The sequence below is a fragment of the Cupressus sempervirens genome, chromosome 1, assembly GCF_028749045.1.
Source record: "Cupressus sempervirens isolate cs-2001-9-10 chromosome 1, ASM2874904v1, whole genome shotgun sequence".
NCBI classification, from domain to species: domain Eukaryota; kingdom Viridiplantae; phylum Streptophyta; class Pinopsida; order Cupressales; family Cupressaceae; genus Cupressus; species Cupressus sempervirens.
Window position 1 is genome coordinate 690,196,287 of NC_143118.1, and position 20,939 is coordinate 690,217,225.

Here is a 20,939-nt window from a genome sequence, read left to right on the forward strand (position 1 = left end):
TCCCTTAAGGCCCTCTAGATATAAAGTTGGGAAGACCACATCGTCTGCAAAGAGAAAGATATAAATCAAAAACTGGTGTAGCAAACAACCATCCCCCAAAAGCGAATGCTCCTAAAGAAAAGCCTCTAGTTTAACAATATAAATCTTAAACAAAGGACACAAAATGCACCCCTGCTTCACATCAATAGTGATCCTGATGAAGTTCAAAACCCTAGAAGGGATCTTAAGGCGACCCACAACAATCTCCTACAATCTCATGATGGTCATCAAGAGAGCTTCAAAAATACCAGCATTATGAAGTCCCTAGAAAAGAGCCATCCTAAGCACTGATTCAAAAGCTTTGCGGAAACCCACAAAGCAATAGTAGACCTTCAAGGAGCAAAACTCAGCTTCCTCAATAATAAGCGCGAGGGTCAAAATATGGTCTGTGGTCTAATAGTTCAGTCTAAAACTTGCATATACTCTAGCCTAAATATAATATTGATCCAACTCTCAAGAGAGAAAACTGTGAAAAATTGTGGCATACAATTTAGAGAAAGTATGACCAACCATGACAGTCTTGTGAAGTCCCTAGTAAAGGGCCATCCTAAGCACTGAATCAAAAGCTTTGCAAAAACCCACAAAGCAACAATAGACCTTAAGGGAGCAAAACTCAACTTCCTCAATGATAAGCTCAAGGGTCAAAATGTGGTCCATGGTCTAATAGTTCGGTCTAAAACTTGCATTTCCTCTAACCTGAATACAATGTTGATCCAACTCTCAAGAGAGAAGACTGTGCAAAATTGTGGCATACAATTTGGAGAAAGTATCACCAAGCATAATAGTCTTGTAATTGTTGAGATTTGAGATAGGTCGAGCCTTGTGGATAGGATGAATGATGTGATGTGACTAGGCGATGGAAAACATGTACAAACCACGTTGTTGAAGGTCACTGAGAGAGGAAGCTAACATTGTGATGTCATGTTTGAAGAGTTCAGCTTGGAACTCTTCCTCATTTGTAGCCCTACTATCATTCATAGATCTTTTCCTTGATGTTAGTGTAGATGAAAATGTGGTAGTGGGTTTGAACGGTGACACAATGTTGGAAGGTTGCTCGAGAATATCATAAAGAGTGGAGATGTAAGAGACCACTAAGTTGCGATCCAACAAGAGTAAAGGGGGAATTGATGAGGAAAAGGGGTGTGCCAAAAAGATCTGGGGGAATGAGTGAGCAAGGCACGAAGGGCTCTACCATGTTGCGAAATGAAGATGTGTTGCTTGTTGTGGAGGAAATAGTGGTAGGAGTTCTTCAACAAGGTGTAGGAGGGTCAGATGGAGGACAAAATCAATACACAAAGTGCAGTGGAAGGATTTGTCATCATCATCGTACCACTTATTCATAGGGCAAGTGTTCCTACATTTCGGAAAAGTTATCGGCGAAGTGGTGTGGTGAGGAATGAGAAAAGGGAAGCCTCCTTTATAGAAGCGCAAAGGCGATCAAACATGGTAGAAGCGCACATGCGAGTGGAGTCTGAGGGAGGGATTGGCTGAGATAGAGGGTAATGAGGTTCTAGTCACCATTGCCAAAGCAAAGGGAGGTAATAAGGTGGAGAGTGATTTTACCACATTTGCTCCATTTTGAATTACACTCAAAGGTGTAAAGTAAGACATTGCCAACGATAGCCTTGTATAGGTTGATCAAGTGTATCTAATGGCAATTGTAATACATCATCAAGTGCCTATCTTAAAACTTGCCATACAACTGTAAATGTAAGTGGTGAAAGCTCTTTTGAACCAATCTCAACACGAGTCTTGATAGTTTGTTTTGATGTATTTCATAATCTGCAACTTTTGTATACACTAACAATATTTGTTATATTATAAATGTTAAAAGTTTGTTCCCTTCAACTAATTTTTGTACTAATTTGATGGATGTTTACTTACGTATGTCATCAAAGTAGCTTTCATTTGATCAGTTTGTTATGTCTTTAAAATTTATATATTCAAGGGTGGATAATAAAAGTTTTAGATCCTTAAAAAGCCTTTTTCATGTTTTTTCAATTTGCCAATGTAAATGTAAATGGAAAGGTTGAATCAAAAATCAGCTTGCCAAGTCCAAGTCTTTTAACTATGCTCTACATTAATACCATGTGCTCACAATTAATTGCTAAAGGAATAATAATTACCCTTCCTGCCAGTGTACTTTTTGGCAATTTAAAACCTTACAAAGGGGATTTCAAGCATTTTTTCCTGTTCTTCTAAAACTATGTTACCAGATTCTCTCCTAGAACTAGGAATTCCTAGTTCAATTCTCTCAAAAGACTAGTCCTTGTCAGATTCCTACCACAGAGACTGAATTTTATTGGGAATTCTATCATAGGAACCCTTGATTCAAAAAACACCTTTTTGTTTACTTTTTCAAAAATAAAAAGAAAAAAATTTAATGCCAAATTAGACTCAAGCAGATGATTACACTCAAATTACTAATCATATTTAATTTGAATTAAATGCTACTAGAGAAAAATCAAGATGTATAAAAGTGTCACACATCTATTATGGCATGTATGTAATACACCATTATTTGTGCATATAGGCTAACATGTATAGAATACTATGGATTGAACAAAATCTAAAGAGATTTTTATTATGGTTAAATCTAAATCCAAAGCCTGCTTTCTTGGCTTCATCCAGTCTGATACAAAGCTGCGTTCTTTGAAACGTCAAGTATGACAATTAAAGTGTGAAACTTACAATATGGCACAATCACAACATTAGCCTTAAATGGATATATAGCATAACTTTTTGTGCCTCTAATTTGCAACAGCAGAATGATGATGATTTGCTTGACAGTTTTTTATGATATTTGATTCTGATGGCTGATTATTAATGTTGACATTATTGTTTTTGACCTAAAACATTGATATGGTGGTTTATTTTGCTATGTTGCTTTAAAACTAGCATAGTGGTCTATGAACTTATTTGCTGCTGCATATTTAAATATACATCTAGATTCCACACACACACACATATTACCAAATTCTTCCTTGGCAACCCCAAAGTCTGGTCTGGTGCTTGCAAAAGTCCAATCCTTGTCATATTCTTCCAAAAGTCTGCCCAAATTCTGTCAAATAAAACCCGACATGAATTTTGCTGTTTTTATCGCGAATATGCAAATCTGCAGCAGGACCTAGGCCAAATTTCTCTAAACATGGAATTTTTTTTACTTTTTGAAGTTTTTGTTTGGTCTATTTTAATCAATCCAACCATCCAACCCTAAAATATACCAATACAAAGGCCAAAAATGGTAAAACATTTGTCATTTGGAATAATCCATATATATATATATGGTGGTATATTTTGCTGTGTTGGTTTACTATTAGGATAGTGGTGTATGAACTTATTGACTGCTGCATATATTCATATACATACACGCATATTTTTTTTTAAAAAATGTTTTTGTATAGACAACCCCAAAATGAATCCAAACCCACCCCCAAAAATTTTGAACAAAATATTGAGCCCGAATCTTGAACCCGCATCTGAACCAGCAACTTAGATATATACTGATATAGATATTTAAAAACATATATTCTTATACAAACAAACCCAAAACGAACCTGAACACAACCAAAGAAAATTGAATGAATTTCAAACCCAAATCCGAACCAACAACTTTGTTTTAAAACCTTAGTAATTTTTAAATTACAATAAATGATGACCAATTTCTTCAAAAGACTGAGTCTTGACTATCAACAGATTTGATGCTAAAAAATATTCTTTGAAAGAAGATATGCAAGAGCAAAGCAGCTTACTTCTTCATAAACGGGAGTCAACCTTGCAAATCCAAGACTTCCATTTTTAAAAGGAGAGATACCATCATCAACATCTGATCCTGACTCTGCTGTAGAAGTATCACCGTCCCTACCCTGGATGAGTGGAGGAGTGAAAATCCAGAACATAAAAGGCATATAAATTTTACTTTGCTATAGTGCAAGAACTTGGTGCTACAGAAGTATTAGGTAAACCATGAAAGGTGAAATTAGAAACAGCCTTGTCACCTTTTGCTGTTTACAAGGAGCTATTTTCCCTTCATCAACTGTTACAGTCACAATCTGTTTATCAAATATTGCCTCCCCATTTAAAACCAACTGCACATGCAAATATAAGCAAGCATGGCCCACAATTAATTATAATCCATATAGATTTCAAATAAAACAAGTAGGAAACTGCTATTGTTCTTATCGATGAAGCATTCTACCTTCATTATAGCTGGATCCTTCCAAGGTCCTTTGTCAGACCTAAGACATCCCCCTTCATTGGCACAGGTGCACGTACCACCCAAAAAATCAGGTAGCTGGCTGTTTGGAGAACATGGATACCAACAACAATTATTATGTTCAATAATAAAAAACATAAAAACTCAAGTTTCATATCACCAGAAGAGTTATATACCTTGAATCAATAGCCTCCAAAAGCTTGCTCTGGTATTTACTTCCTAAGACCTGGACAAAAAGAAAATGAGATTTTGATTTTGTAGAACTTAAATTAAATATATGATAATATTTATGTTAATTTTAAAGAAACTAAATCCCACACATACAAATATCTTAGAACTTGTCTTTGGATCAATAAAACCCTTAACAGTATTCCAAAGTATTTTGAAACCGTGACCAGCATTGATGATGAACATGCGATGCAAGGTCTGCATAAAACAATTTTGCCTTTAGTAAGTTAGAATGGTGAAAGTTAATGATACCAGATCCATCTTGTCAGTTGGAAACATTGTGAGTACAATAAACAATCCCTAAATACACAAGCCATACCTCTGGATAGTTGTCAGCATCAATTTTCTGTATTTGCATAATAAGATCGCGTGCATTCTTGCTAAAGTTTTTCATACCCTGCAACCAGAAATTGACAAATTTCATATACAAGAACACACTGACAGGATAACAAAAACGGCCAAAGGCACGCAGTGCAATAAATTCACTTTATAAAATGGCAAAGAAAATAAATTAGACAATAAAAACAATAGATTCTTAATCATACCACGCCTTGCACATCCAATATTGTGGTTGTTGAATCTATGTGTCTTTTAGCTGCTATAGAACAAGCAGGGAATTTTTTTTTCAAAGCATTCTCAAACCCCTGCACATGGTACTTGAGGTATCGTTCAATAGTGGTGACACGCATCAGCTTGTTTGGATCAACTTTCCCCAGTCTCTCGATATAAACTGGCCTGCCCTCCTTGTCAACTCCATGATATCCATGGGGATAGTAGCATAGAACTTCTTCCAGCTCTTTAAATTCAAAATCCTTATGTATGAAACCGAAAAAGGAAGTCCATAAATAACTCGGAAAACGGTCACTATCAGAAATAAATACATTTAATATGTTCGAAATTCATCAACATCGGTACAATAAATGCATTAAATATTAAAACACAAATTGATTAACATATAATGCTATATAAAGAGCAGCTCAAGCACACAAGGAAAGAGAAAAGGGCAGCCATTGGCTCATCCTATCAAAAAAATTGCTTGCATCAAATGAGGGAGACAAAAAAGAAGAGCCAAAATACAGTTCTGTGAAACTGACAGGGGGAAAAAATATTCAATTCACGAATCATTAGATTGTCAATGTGTAAACACACTATTCTTTGATATGTAGAAGATATTTTACACAGCAGATCAAATTGTGATATTGCTATCACGATTCAACTGTAGTTTTTTCAAGTCAAACTATTCTTTTTGATTGGATTATGATTTAGGAGTTTTAAAACCCAAGCATTTGTACACAAAAAAGAAAGAAAATATTCACATAAAACTAGTGAGTGGAATTGAAGGATTCATCTGGTGAAAAATTTACTATCTGTGAATTGGATCATATCACAGGCATTAAAACAAGTGTAGAGTCCCCATCTTTTTAGCATCTCAGTGAAATTCTTAGCCTTTTACATTCTTCAAAGGCTAAGTGGAGAAATAAGGAGAAATTGATTAAATTAATTTCTTATAAAGTCATTAAATAAATTAAAATTAAAAGGTGACTTCATATTTAATTAATTTAATTTTCTAAAAGCACAATTAATTATTGTATTGCAAGGGAAAAGCTTCTAGAGAGTGCATTTTCTAGAAATACAACTAATTATTGTATTGGAAAGGGGGAAGCTTCTAGATAATGCAATTAAATAATATTTTATTTCCTTCTAGAAGGGTGAAGGAAAAGAATAAATAGAGGTGAGAGCTTCATTGTTTATCGTCCGATTATTGTGAATTGCATTTGTTATCAACTTGGGAGAAGAAACTAAGGGAGAGTGCATTTTCTAGAAATACAACTAATTATTGTATTGGAAAGGGGGAAGCTTATAGAGAATGCAATTAAATAGTATTTTATTTCCTTCTAGAAGGGTGAAGAAAAAGAATAAATAGAGGTGAGAGTTTCATTATTTATCATCCGATTATTGTGAATTGCATTTGATATCAACTTGGAGAAGAAACTAAGATTTCTGATCTCAGTCAGCCATTGGAGAACGTCAACTCTTCAATGTTGCAACCATTTGAGGTGGTGAAATATCCACTGAATTTGGCATTCAAGAGAGCTTCATTCTGGAGTTCTATTTGTGCTTAAATTGGAGAATACATTTTGGCTACTACAGTACGCATGCACGATGCCGCACTACAATAGTTATGTTTGATTCATCTCCATTCTTGGGCATCACTATTCCTCTTGCAACTAGTAGTAGTTAGCATTGTAATTTTTAGGCATATGATTTTGCTGTGATAATTTAGAATCAAATTTTGGCATTACTGTAGTCATTATTGTAAGCCCATTTGTCTTGGCGAACTCATAGCAACATTGTACATGAGAATGAATTTAATAAAGAGATACATGTTGCATACCATTTGTTTGACGAAATGTCCATCTAATAGCATATATGATCAGCATAAAAGTCGTATGTCGGTTGTTTGTCAAAATGTCAGTTGGCTGTAGGTATGCATTACATATCTAGTTTCCATGTATATGCATTGAAAGTACCAAAAGAACTGCACTTGCATATTAGTTCATTGTAAGAGGCATTGTAATATCATTTGCGAACATTCTAAATTTCTTAGCATTGAAAGGCAAGTGTTTGACAATATTTCTTGAGCTAAAATCACTCTGTTTGGGCAAGGGATAATACATTGGTATCAAAGCTAAATCATGTCATCCTGAGGGTTTAGCAATCACATGTAGCCACCTGGGGTTGGCTCTCACAGATTTTCCACTCGCCACCATGGTTGAGCACATGAACCCACAAGATAGACAGAATCAAGAACAAGGAGATAACAGGAGTGCAGTGGGATCACCTAGAGCTCATAGAAATCTTTCCAGAACAGCAAACAAGCCCAAACGTCCTACTTTTGTTAGAGAAGAACCAGTATAGGAACCAACGAAGGAAGTTGGGGATGAGACATTTATAGATATCCTTATGGCTGCAAATGATGAATGGGAATTATTAGTTCCTGAAGTTCAAGAGAGGGTGACCTTTAAACGCTTTGTAAATCAAAGGAGAGAACATTACAAGTCATTCAGACAAGATAGGAAGCCTAGAGGTCAAAATAGTGAGCTGAAAAGGGCTATAGCCAAGCTTACTATGCCTACATTTGATGGGAGTGGTAAGATGACAACTCAAGCTTGGATTCATAAGCTTAACACGTTCTTGGCACTGAGGCCAATGACAGAGATTGAAGCTATCGAATACACCACTTTGCATTTGGAGGGAGTAGCACATGATTGGTGGTACTATGGTATGGTAACACTTCAGCATAATCAAGTCAAAGAGTACTAGGACTTTGTGGATAGGTTGGTTGAAAGATTTGACAAGAAAGATCCAAAGGTTTACTTCCAGGAATTAGCACAGCTGAAACAAACAGGCAACTTGGAGTATTTCATTGGTGAATTTCAGCAGTTGGCAGTCATGGTGCCAAACATTTCAGAGCGTAGATCGATAGTTCTTTTCATTGAGGGCCTATCCGAACCACTGAGAGATTGGATAAAGGCATTTGATCTCATTTCTTTACAAGAAGCTATGAAAAAGGCAAGAAGTATAGAACATGCAATCCCAACAAACAAATTTCAGTGCAAAGGAGCATCTTTTAGGAAGGATAACAAACCATTTTATAAAAAACCAGAGAGGACTAATTTTTAAAATGATTCTAAAGATAATACTCCAACACCTTTTGACAAGGAAACATTAAATGATTTGAGTCAGAAAAAATTATGTTTCTACTATAAGGGACCCTATGATGCAAACCATGACTGTCCTCTTAGACCAAAGGGAAAAGCTAACAGAGTTATGTGGGCATACTATGAGGAATTAGAATCAGATAATTTAGACCAGCAGTCTGATATAGAGGAAATAGATGGTGAAAAAAAAAAGACAAGGCTGAAAACTTGTCTAAAATGGAGTCCAAGGATGGGGAAGGAGATGGACAACTTAGGGAAGCTCGTCTCACTAGTATTAATCAGGAAGGATTATTTTGAATGAGAGGAGTACTTGCTGAACAGAAAGTTATAAATTTGGTTGATACTAGTGCCACTCATAATTTCATTGATGCTAGGTTGGTGGAGAAGCATGGCATACAAACAGAGGAGTTTGGGGGTATTAGAGTGAGGGTAACTAATGGCTATGTCCTCAATTGTGATCGTAAGATGACTAGACTCCCATTGGAAGTTAATAATTATGCCTTTAAGGCAGATTTTTATGTTGTTCCTATGGGAGATATAGATATAGTCCTTGGGAGGAGTTGGTTACATGATATTGGTGAGTTCACTCTTAACCTCAAGGAGATGGAGATGAGGTTTAAAGTGAACGGGAAGACACAGATTCTTAAGGCAATCAGAGACAGTGATTTCAGAATAGTCTCTTTTCGAAGGATGGCTAGATTGATTCGACATGATCAGATAAAGTGGGCAGCAGAGTGCATGTTAATGCCATCACGGGGGGGACAGCAGAAGACTGAATACCCTCTTGATATTTGGGAGCTTAGAGTTAAACACACTAAGGTGTTCAATGACATTCCACCAAGTAGACTACCAAACAGGGGTATTGAGCACATCATTGAGTTAGAGGAGGGCGCTAAGCCCATCATGATTACACCTTACAGGCATCCGAAGAGGTTGAAGGATGAAATTGAAAAAACCATAAAGAAGTTACTTGCTATGGGCCACATTAGACCAAGTAAGTCTCATTTCGCTTCTTCAGTGGTGTTGGTGAAGAAGAAGGATGGGACATTGAGGATGTGCATTGATTACAGGGTGCTTAATAGGAAGACAACTAAAAATAGGTACCCCATTCCTAGGATCGATGAGTTGATAGATGAGCTTCATGGAGCTTGCTTCTTCTCAAAAATAGATTTGAGATCAGGTTATCACCAGATCAGAGTTAGAGAGCAAGACATCGAGAAAACAGCCTTTAGATGTCATTGTGGCCATTTTGAGTTTGTAGTTATGCCATTTGGGCTAACTAACGCACCTGCTACTTTTCAGGCAACAATGAATAGGGTTTTCCATTCTCAGTTGAGGAATTTTGTACTTGTCTTCTTCAATGATATCTTGGTGTACAGTAGATCTTGGGAGGAACACTTGGTTCACCTTGACACAATGTTAGATATATTGGGCAGAGAGTCTTTATATACAAAGGAGTCAAAATGTGATTTGGGTATGACAAAGTTGTTGTATTCGGGTCACATCATCAGTGCAGAAGGCGTATGCATGGATCCTAAAAAGATTCGTTCCATTGTGGAGTGGCCTTCACTGGAGAACCTTACACAATTGAGAAGCTTTCTGGGATTATGTAGTTTCTACAAGAGGTTTGCGAATGGATATTCCAGGCATGCAGCACCCTTGACAGATTTGATGAGAAAAAGAGCTTTCTTGTGGACTCCTGAGGCACAGGAGTGTTTTGAGAAATTTAAGGAGTTGATGACTTCCTGTCTAGTGTTAGCGTTACCAGATTTCAGCAAACCTTTTGAGCTACACTGTGATGCTTCCAGAGAGGGCATTTGAGTGGTGCTTATGCAGGAGAAGTGCCCTATTGCTTATGAGAGCAGGAAATTAAGAGGGCCAGAGCGGAGCTTCAGAGTATAAGATAAAGAGATGTTAGCCATTATGCATGCTTTGGCTAAATTCAGGCAATATTTCGTAGGTAGCAAATTTTGTATCAAAACCTACCATAATAGCCTAAAACACTTTTTGGGGCAGCGAGATCTCAATGATAGGCAGCAGAAGTTGGTGAGCAAGTTACAGTCCTATGACTTTGATATTACATATTTTAAAGGGACACAAAATGTAGTTCCCGATGCTTTATCGCGTAGGCCCCATTTGAGTTTATTGATGGATATATCGGAGGATAAGAGACATTTGATCCTTGCAGAGTATGCAAAGGATGCGAGGACAGCCAGATTCATAGATGGAACTATTCAAGACAGCAGATACACCCTTGTGAATGAGCTCATCATTTACAAAGGGCGAATATTTTTGGTTCCAGGCTCAACAATGAGAAGGATGGTTCTGAAATCTTTTCATGATTCACCTATGGCAGGACATCTTGGTTTCTACAAGACATACTGGCAGATTAGAGAGCGCTCCACATGGAAAGGGCTCAAAGCAGGGGTACTTCTGTATGTTACGAAGTGTCCCACCTGCCAGCAAAATAAGCAGGAACACTCCCATCCAGCTGGTTTACTTCACCCACTTCGGATTCCTAATAGGAAGTGGAAGCGTTTATCTATGGACTTCATCACAAGACTACCTAGAGCCCAAGGCAGGGACTGTATATATGTGGTTGTGGATCGCCTTACGAAGTTTGCACACTTCTTTCTGATCACTACTACACAGGTGACAGAGTTGTTCTTCAAGGAGATATTTAGATTGCATGGCTTACCTCGGAGCATTGTGAGTGGCAGAGACAGCAAGTTTATGAGTCACTTTTGGCAGAAGCTATTCAAGTTGTGTGCGACAAAGCTCACTCCGAGTACTAGCTACCACCCTCAGACAGATGATCAGACGAAGATAGTGAATAAATGGGTGGAGGGATATCTCAAAAATTATATAGCAGGGCAACAGAAGGCACAGGTAAAGTGGATTTATCTCTGTGAGTATTGCTACAATACCACTTATCACATATCTATTCAGATGTCACCCTTTATGGCCCTGTATGGGTATGAGGCACCCAATTTTATGGATCTACTTTTGAGTGACAGTAAAGTGCCTAGTGCAGGTGATTTGTTACAGGAAAGTCAAGACATTGTTAAGACTCTCAAGGATAATATAACCAAGGCACAGAATCAACAGAAGTAGTATGCAGACCAAAAGAGGATTGAGCAGACTTTTGAGGTTGGAGATATGGTGTATTTTATGTTGCAGCCTTACCGTCAATCCACTCTCAAGAAGAGTGGTGCTGAGAAACTTAAGCCACAACACTATGGTCCATTCAGGATTATCAGGAAAGTGGGAGAGGTGGCTTATGAGTTAGATTTGCCGGCGAAGAGCAAGGTGCACAATGTTTTTCATGTGTCACACCTCAAGAAGGCGCTAGGACATCATATTGTTCCTTCTACAGTGCTTCCACCCTTGGATGATGAGGGAAAATTGGTATTGGTGGCAGAGGCTATCATTGATTTCAAGGAAAGGAACTTGAGGCGGCATACTATAAGGGAGTATTTGATGAAATAGAAGGACCTGCCAATAGAGGATGTGACATGGGAGAATGAGGAGATTTTGCAACATCTGGACTTGAAGTTGTTTGAGGACAAGCAATTTCCAGGAGGGGGCCACTGTAATGTCCCCATTTTTTCAAAATTTCAGTGGAGTTCTTAGCCTTTACATTCTCCAAAGGCTAAGTGGAGAAATAAGAAGAAATTGATTAAATTAATTTCTTATAAAGTCATTAAATTAATTTAAATTAAAAGGTGACTTTATATTTAATTAATTTAATTTTCTAGAAGCACAACTAATTATTGTATTGCAAGGGAGAAGCTTCTAAAGAGTGCATTTTCTAGAAATACAACTAATTATTGTATTGGAAAGGGGGAAGCTTCTAGAGAATGCAATTAAATAATATTTTATTTCTTCTAGAAGGGTGAAGGAAAAGAATAAATAGAGGTGAGAGTTTCATTGTTTATCATTCGATTATTGTGAATTGTATTTGATATCAACTTGGGAGAAGAAACTAAGGTTTCTGATTTCAGTCAGCCATTGGAGAACGTCAACTCTTCAGTGTTGCAACCATTTGAGGCGGTGAATATACACTGAATTTGGCATTCGGAGGAGCTTCATTCTAGAGTTCTATTTGTACTTAAATTGGGGAATACATTTTGGCTGCTACCGTACGCATGCACGATGCCGCGCTACAGTATTTATGTTTGGTTCATCTCCATTCTTGGGCATCACTATTATCAGGTTCCTCTTGCAACTATTAGTAGTTAACATTGTAATTTTTAGGCATATGATTTTGCTGTGATAATTCAGAGTTAGATTTTGGCATTATTGTAAGCCCATTTGTCTTGGCAAACTCATAGCAACATTGTACATGAGAATGAATTCAATAAAGGAGATACATGCTGTATACTATTTGTTTGATGAAATGTCCATCTAATAGCATATATGATTAGCATAATAGTCATATGTCAATTGTTTGTCAAAATGTCGGTTGTAGGTATGCATTCCATCTCTTTTTTCATGTATATGCATTGAAAGTACCAAAAGAACTGCACTTGCATATTAGTTCATTGTAAGAGGCATTATAATATCATTTGCGAACATTCTAAATTTATTAGCATTGAAAGGCAGCATACAAGTGTTTGACAATATTCCTTCAACTAAAATCAGTCAGTTTGGGCAAAGGATAATACAACAAGCTCCATCTAGGACCCCTCTGGACCTCAAAAAGCAACTAGTAACTCAAGCAGTTGAGATCAAAATAATTCTCCAACAAATGGGTTGCTAGGACGGTTATTTGGCTAAAACATCTCAGGAAATTGAGAGCGGTTCAACTCATCATGAAAAGTCTTTTGCAATGGATATATTGCTTAGTTGGTATAAACTGGTACTGGTATTGGTATGGGAGACCGAAAGATGTACATCATTTCTTGAAAAAGGTGGGAGCCTATGACCACATGCTACAAGACACCAAAATTGTGTATTTGTTATGAGTTGGTATGCCATATATCAAATGCCTAAAGATGTATTTCCTACAGATTATCCATAATGTATTGAATGCCACTATTGTTCAAGTAGTCTTCCCTAACAATAATTTTGTGGCCTTCTCTTATTGTAATTTCAGTCCTTGCATTTCAGCAAATCATATTCATTTCTATAAGAACAAAGAAAAGCAGATTTGGAACTTCAACAAAAAACAAATGCCTCACCTCTTCAATTGTATCAGCACCAAACTCTGCTCTCCACTTTAACATATCTGCCCACATCTGTACTGTTTTATCAATATCAAATTTTCTTGCTTTCAAAAATCTGCACCACCAACATATTTCCTTTGTATCAATGTCTACAATAAGATTTGAAAAATAGTTACAAATCATAAAACAGGTAATAAAAGAATATACAACGTAATAAAGTGAACAGAAACATATGAGAGAAAAATGCATCAAAATCTACAGTTGATATAGTCAATAGTGAAATGTGTACATGATTATTTATCACCATGTGCATAGAGTTCCTTTTAACAGCATATAAAATGGGGAATACCAGAAACAAATGACACAAAAAGGCCTTTTCATTAAACATGGAAATAAACTTAAGGCAATTTCCACAATGGAAATGGAAGAGAGTATAATAATGAGTTTTCTATTTGATTATCTCCTAAAGATAGAGTTCTCAATGAAAAAAGAGAAAATGTGTGCCATGCCCTATGGGATCTTGAATTCCTTTTGGGGGACGGGTGCTGAGAACAAGGTGCAGAGAGCTAAAATGAGAAATAAAAGTGAGGCTTGGAGGGAAAGGCAATATGGGGGAGGGTTCCATTCTAAGAACTTCTAAAACTTGTCAGGCACTCTTCCCACATACCCATCACACCATCACCATTTGAAGGAGATAAATCAAATATTAATATTTGAAATCAAGTATATAATATTTTATCGCACTGCAGTGATGGATTCAAATGTTTGAAAAGCCAATAAACAGCATTCAAATGCTTGAAAAGCCAAAATCAAAGTCATCAAAAGGCCCACATCCAACATTTCTTTTCACAAAACTGGAAACATTTTCCAAGTAATTATCACTTATGAAAAAGGAAGAAAAACATTTACAATAAATTTCCTAGTTTCTCAAAAATAAAGTGGCCTATGCCAAAAAGGCAAATATATACAACGTACAAGAGGACTGGAGTGAAGGATAAAAAGGATGAAAGCAGGGATAGAAGAAGGTCCTATTCAGGGAACTAGGGAAACTTTGAAGATCCATTTCCAACATCCCGTATCATCCAGTGCTCCTTCCAAATGGGGGACTTTTGAATCACACCTCATTTACTCCAAGACACATCCCCAAAAAATTAGGGAAATGCCTCCCATGACAACAGAATCTCACTGATCAAAAACATGTGAATACACATTAAAATACAAAAACAACACTATATAAATCTGAATCATAACAAGCTTGAGATATAAGCATTAGCCAATTATTATATACAATTACAACCTTAGATGGAGTGTTCCATTGGAAAGGATCCTGGAGAAGTCCCAAAAGTTAAAGGGATAACAAGTCCACTAGTTTTAGGACTAGACTTTCTGGTACATTAAAAAAAAAAAAGTAACCTTTCAAACAAATTTGAAGAAATTTCCCAGAAATCTGATCAGGAGAGGATTGTCATTGCAAATTCAGCACATTATATTTACTTTCAAAATTTTGGCTTCTTTCAGTTTATTTAGTTTGTTGTTTTACTGGCCATGCCACCATCATTCCCAGATCCAGGAAAATCACCTTTAATGAAGTTTATGTGAAATTATAATGTTTCTTAGGCTTTTATAGCATGATCACTAGAACATGTAGCTGGGTCACAAACACAATTTCAAAAGAAAACATGGTAAGTGGATGCTCAAATACATAATTTTAGTGTTAGTATTAAATAGATAGCCAATGGTTGCCCCTGAGGCGTAGACCAATTGGTAAGTCATTGACAAACATGAATACTGATTGTGTATTCAAACCCTTGCAGTACCGGTCGAAGCGGGCTAACCTCTAAATAAGAAATTATAGCAGTCATGAGCACATGGTGAGTTTAGTCAACGAAATTTTCATTATTGGTTATTTTTCATGTTCTTCACTTCCCCTTGCAATTGGCCACTTAACCATTTTGCCATTTCTCCATGCCTCTTTACCCACACTTAGCCATTTCTTCACATATCCACTCGAATTCCATTTTTTGGTGTCAATTAGCACAGATGTAAGAATCTTCCACACTTCCCTTCTTCTTCCGACCATTTTTTATGCTTTTTCAGACTCTTCCACTTGAGGATGCTTTTTCACAGATGTTTCTAAACCTAACTGTTTTCATGTTCATCCTCTACCAATATTCATCAGACCTCCCAAAAATAGACTTACTATAAATAGAAAGTTACATTCAATCATAGTTTGAATTTTCAACTAGGCAAAAACTTAGCGACTTATAAAGAACTAAAAATTAAAATCTCTTAAAAGAAATTTTTTTTGCAATTCAATTGCCAAATATATTGAATTCAAAATTGACTTCTTGAAAGAGAAAATGCACAGCAAAAAGAGTCTTTGAATTTAAAGAACCTCTTAAAAGAAACATTTTTAGATTTTTTTAAATTCAATTACCAAATGTATTGAATTAAAAATTGACTTCTTGAGAGAGAAAATGCATAGCAAAAAGAGCATGTGAAAAAAACATTTTAACCAGCATTTTATTTACATCGACATTTTTATCCATGGTTTTTATGTCTATAAGAATGCGAGAGTTAAAGTTGTCTGTAAATGTCTAGCCAAAAACAAAGAGAGTACTCAGCAACTCATGGAGTACTCAAAGATTTTGCAAAGTATTGTTTAATAGCAAGATTACAGAAAACCGGGATGCAGTGAGACCTACTAAGAATATGCATTCTCAACATAACAATAAAAACACTCAAAATTTCACTAACAGCTTTTTGAAAGATCAATTCTTTCTCACACTTGGCCTAATTCAGTGTTTTTCCTAAAAAGTCCATTCTAAGAGCCAAAGGGAGATGTTAATTCAATTCTAGACTTGGCCAATTTCATCAATTCTCACTTCATTAATGGGGAGTTAGCGGACTGTTGGTTAACAATTTGCCCCTCTTACTAACTTGGCTTTACCTTGACTCTAGATGCCCAAAATGTGTGGAAACAAAAGAATATTACCAACAAATGGGGCAATGTATGTGTTATATCACTACCCTCTGAATTATAAGGTACAACTCCCTTATATGCAAGATATGCAATGAATTATGTCTTTAATAGATCATTGGGATGGGGGGTATGCTCTTAACCTGAGAGCAGAAGAGGATAAACCAGGATGCTCATAACTACAAACACCCTAGGCAAAAATAGATTAGGGCAACCTATAACACCCAGTGGAATGGATACAAGCTACGTTAAAACCCTTTTAATACTACTCCTAATCTAATCTGAATGCAAATTAGTCCTACTGAAATGCAATCTAGGGAGAGTGCAGAGATGCACATGAAAGATGAAAGATGAAATGGAATCCACCATGACTGAAAACCCTCCAATAAAATGGAATCTAGTAGAATATCACCAGCTTCAAATACATTTGTCCTACAATCCCATAGAGACTATCCTAAGATGCAAGGTTAGCTAAGCTGAAGGAGACAATGAAAGGAACCTAGGCATGGTAGTCCTAAATGGAATTAGAACATCACATCACCTAACTACAAACATCATACAAATCCTTCATTTCATACGACCTCTCGATTCTCACTCAGTATCTGGAAATACACGGGGAGAAGTTGCATAAAATTGCTGATCCTTTCTATTAACTTAGAAAATTACATATATAGGCCTCCTCTTCGGGTTCTTGGCCAGTTATAGATTCATCAATTACATTAACAAAGCACTCGAATCGCTCAGAAATCCAACAATCATCGATTGGAATTCAATGCATCAAAGAAAGAAAGCAAAAACGATTAAAAACTCTCAAAATGATTCATATTCTCCTCTAATCTATTGGCGCCAAATTCATATAGTTTGAATCTCAACGATCATAGCAGGTTTAAATCTCTATCATCGATCTCCTCTCAATGATCATGATTAAAGCATGAAAACAATGATCATGATTAAAGCATGAAAACCCATTTTACTTTTTCTCTTTGCAACTGTCATTCATACGTTGCCTTCTTCCGATGCAACGATGTGATCAATCGATTTTCATTGTTTCGCTGTGTTAACTCGAGGTTTCATTTAACCTCTTGCTAACTTGTGAACACCTATTATCGCTCCTTCGCAGCTTCAACCCCAGGTTATGATTAACCCTTTGCGACCATGCGATCTTTAGTCTTTTCGCAGCTTCACTACTTTAACTCATGATTTATCTTTAACCCCTGTGACCATGCGATCAATGGCCTTCATTGCTTTGCCGTGCTAACTCTAGGTTTCATTTAACCACCAACAACCATGTGACTGTTCAATATTTGAATGCCCTGGGTTACTTTTCGCAGTTTCACAACCTAAAACCTTTAACTGCCTAATTACCCGCGACAATGCAGTTGTTTGTTTTAAAGTTTAACTGTTAACACTTTCGTCGGGTCGCAACTTAAAATGTATTAAATGCTTCTTAGTTAGTGACCTTGCGAAAAATGATCACCTTAACCGTTGTCGTCTCTCAAACTATCACAACCTTAACTTCGGGTTACCCTTACCTGCCACCAACCATGCGATCTTCAGTTTTCGCTGTGTTGCGACACTAACCTCAGGTCATCTTCAACCAATTGTGACCTTGCAATCAATCGCTTTTCGCTGCTTCGCAGCCTAGACTTGAATGTTAACATTAACCTAAGCAAAGTTGCTATCACTGCCTGAATTAATTGTCACTGTTCTTTGCATCTTCGCAACATTATCTTCAAGTATGCTTTAACCTTGTGTGACTTTGCAAAAACTGTTTGATTTAACTATTTCTTTTTATTGCAGCTTCGTAGCTTAAACCCTTAACTCACTTTTGTTCACTCTTTGGTGACCTTAACCTCGAGTTAACTTTATTCACCTATAACGATGCAATAATTGTTTGGCTTAACTACTACCTTGTTTCTCGCACCTTCGCAACTTGAAAATCAAAGTTTATTTGACCCCTTGCGATGTTAAGAATACATGCTCCCGCTCTTTCGCAACCTTAACCCAAGATTGACTTTAACTACCTGTGAAGTTGTGATGATTGCACATTTAACCGCCCAGGACATTTTTCGTAGCTTCGCGACTTATCTTCCATCATATGGAATGTAAGTTGCGATGTCGTGAAAATTGTTGATTTGATCTACATCTGACGGCTAGGAATCCAAAAAGGACAATTAACCTTCCAACCTATGACGTGGAGATTCAGATGCATTTTGTGTCGTTGATTTGATTTCAACTTTGGTCTTTGTCACCTTTGACTATGTTCTTTGCCTTTTCTGCATTGAATTCGACTAATCGTGTTTCTAGCTTGTTCCTATGATCTGCACCTTGGTCCTAAGCTTCGATCTTGATGCTTTTAGTCGTCATCTTCTCTAAATGTAATGTGATCTTTTCGAATGCATCATGTCTTACCATGAACACTTGATCAAAGCATTAGGGTTTCTGAATAACTTTCTTCTCATCTGGGAAATGCATAAACTTACCTTCCTTTCCCTAATCATCTAATATGAACCAATGCATTAGAGTGCTTTTCAATGCCCACCTAGGTGTTTAAAAAGGAATAGATGAGAAGAGAAGTTCCTTAAAGGCAATCTAGACACAGACATGACACACACTGACTCAATCCTAATCCTAGAAGTTTGAAAAATATTGGGGATTGAAATCATGGCAACACAGACTATTGCCAAAACTACCAGGAATCAAAGCAAAAAAGACCAAGTGAACCGAAAAGTATAATAGAGGTGATAGATTTTAGACCTAGATACTTGCCTTCTAGAACTATAATACATTACCATAGTCCTCCAATTATAGAATAGGGTATCAAACTATGTTCCCCCGAGTTTCCGAGATAGGGACAGCAGGGGACCATGGAATAGGTTTTTGGGACGAAAAAAATTTGCCGATATTGGGGATGGAAGGGGTAGCAAATGGGGACAACTATATAACAATAGGCAAAATTAAAATATATAAAGAAATTTAAAATATTTATTTGAAAACATGGATAAAGCGTGTAATTATACATAATAGAACTTTAAATACATGAATCAACAGAATTCATATGCCAAATTTGTGTTACTTTGAAAGTCATAGTCTAATTTGTTCTAGAAATCAAAGTCAAACTCCCCTAGGTGTCCGAGACGTTTCCGAGACAGGGACGGCTGAAAATATTCTAGGGACATGTCCTCGAGTAACACTAGTATAAAATCTTCAAATTTCAAGTGACAATATTGAGAGTTCTTATTAATTTTATAGCCATTGCTCAAACTCAAAGTGCATTAGTTCTTTTCATGTTTCAATGTTACACTCTAATTGATAATGCAAATCTTTCCTTGTTGAAACATTTTGTGCCCATTTAAAAGTTACATTTGTTGAAAATGGTAACTATGATAGAGATCTTTATCTCTGATCTAATGAAATGGAAATATGTTTGTTATGATTCTCATGATCATCTTCAACTAAAAGTGACATTTGTGATATTATTTAAGGTAATATTATATAAAAAGACATATATCATACGTCATGTGAAGAGGCATGTGTATGGAAATATGAAGTGTTGAATATTTGGAAATAGGAAGGGTCGTATATTTGGAATTTGAAGAGACCTTCTTGTGTAATATAACGAGTCTTAATTGAATTTATTTATATTATTGCTTAGTGTATTGTAATGCAATCAAGTGAAAGCCTTGTACTTGAACATTTTATATCAATAAAAGAGATATTTTGTTAGTGTGGTTGGGTTTTTCCCTTCAAGTGGAAGGGTTTTCCCAAGATAAATTATTGTATCTTGTTTACTTATCTTATTCTTCATTATTGTAGTTTATCTCTAATTTTTGGGCTATAAAAACCTTAACATGGTAGCAAAAGCCTTTTTTTACTATCAATTCTACAAGTCCTAGAAATGTAGTGAAGTGGAAATTATACATTTTTTGTGCCACCAATTTATTTATATATCGTATGGCATGTTGTTGTGTATGCTTCTAACGATAAGTTTTTGACATTCATCTTCACTCTTCTATGACACATACGAGTGGTTTTTTGAATCTTGGTTATAGATGTCCTCATGATTCTTGGCAACCTTTGTTGGTGTTTCTTGAGTTTTATGGTTGAGCATTTGATGCCATGTCATCAACTTGGCTCCTCATGGTATTCCAATTTCTATTGGACAATCATGAGGACCCCATCGTTTGTGACCATTACTACAATTGAGTGGAACAGTATGTCAATTGTCGACTGCAACAGTCAAGACAGAGCTCCCTGGCTACTACACTATACCAAACAAGAAATCCTAGTTCTATTTGAACTACGAGACGAAACTCAAAATTGTGAATTCAAATGGGTTGTGATTTAGCATGAGGTAAATAGGGAATCAATACAATACGAGAAGTGGTGGGGTATCTTATCCAGAGAATTTTTTTATGAGAAAATAATATTTAGACAGGCCTTTCAAAGGGGGATTGTTCTGTTTTGATTTCAAGCAATCTAATAAAGATGAGGTAGTCATGGAATCGAGATGAAGTCACGTCAAGGTTGTTGTGATTAAGGGTCCCACCATGACTATTATTACCCCTTTACCTCCTGTGCATGTT

At 36.4% G+C, this 20,939-nt stretch overlaps 1 protein-coding gene across 14 annotated transcripts in view; it reads right to left on the reverse strand.

Moving 5' to 3' along the window:
• Window positions 1-20,939, reverse strand: part of LOC149579819 (phosphatidylinositol/phosphatidylcholine transfer protein SFH6-like) — an 82,625-nt gene that overhangs the window by 37,944 nt on the left and 23,742 nt on the right. For all 14 annotated transcript variants that reach the window (XM_089787076.1, XM_089787025.1, XM_089787093.1 and 11 more), the window contains exons 6-13: window positions 13,389-13,488; window positions 5,029-5,295; window positions 4,803-4,880; window positions 4,580-4,681; window positions 4,432-4,481; window positions 4,238-4,337; window positions 4,038-4,127; window positions 3,792-3,905 (exon numbers count right to left, since the gene is read on the reverse strand). In XM_089787076.1, the coding sequence (XP_089643202.1) occupies window positions 3,792-3,905; window positions 4,038-4,127; window positions 4,238-4,337; window positions 4,432-4,481; window positions 4,580-4,681; window positions 4,803-4,880; window positions 5,029-5,295; window positions 13,389-13,488 (901 nt within the window). The remainder of the gene's footprint in view (window positions 1-3,791; window positions 3,906-4,037; window positions 4,128-4,237; window positions 4,338-4,431; window positions 4,482-4,579; window positions 4,682-4,802; window positions 4,881-5,028; window positions 5,296-13,388; window positions 13,489-20,939) is intronic.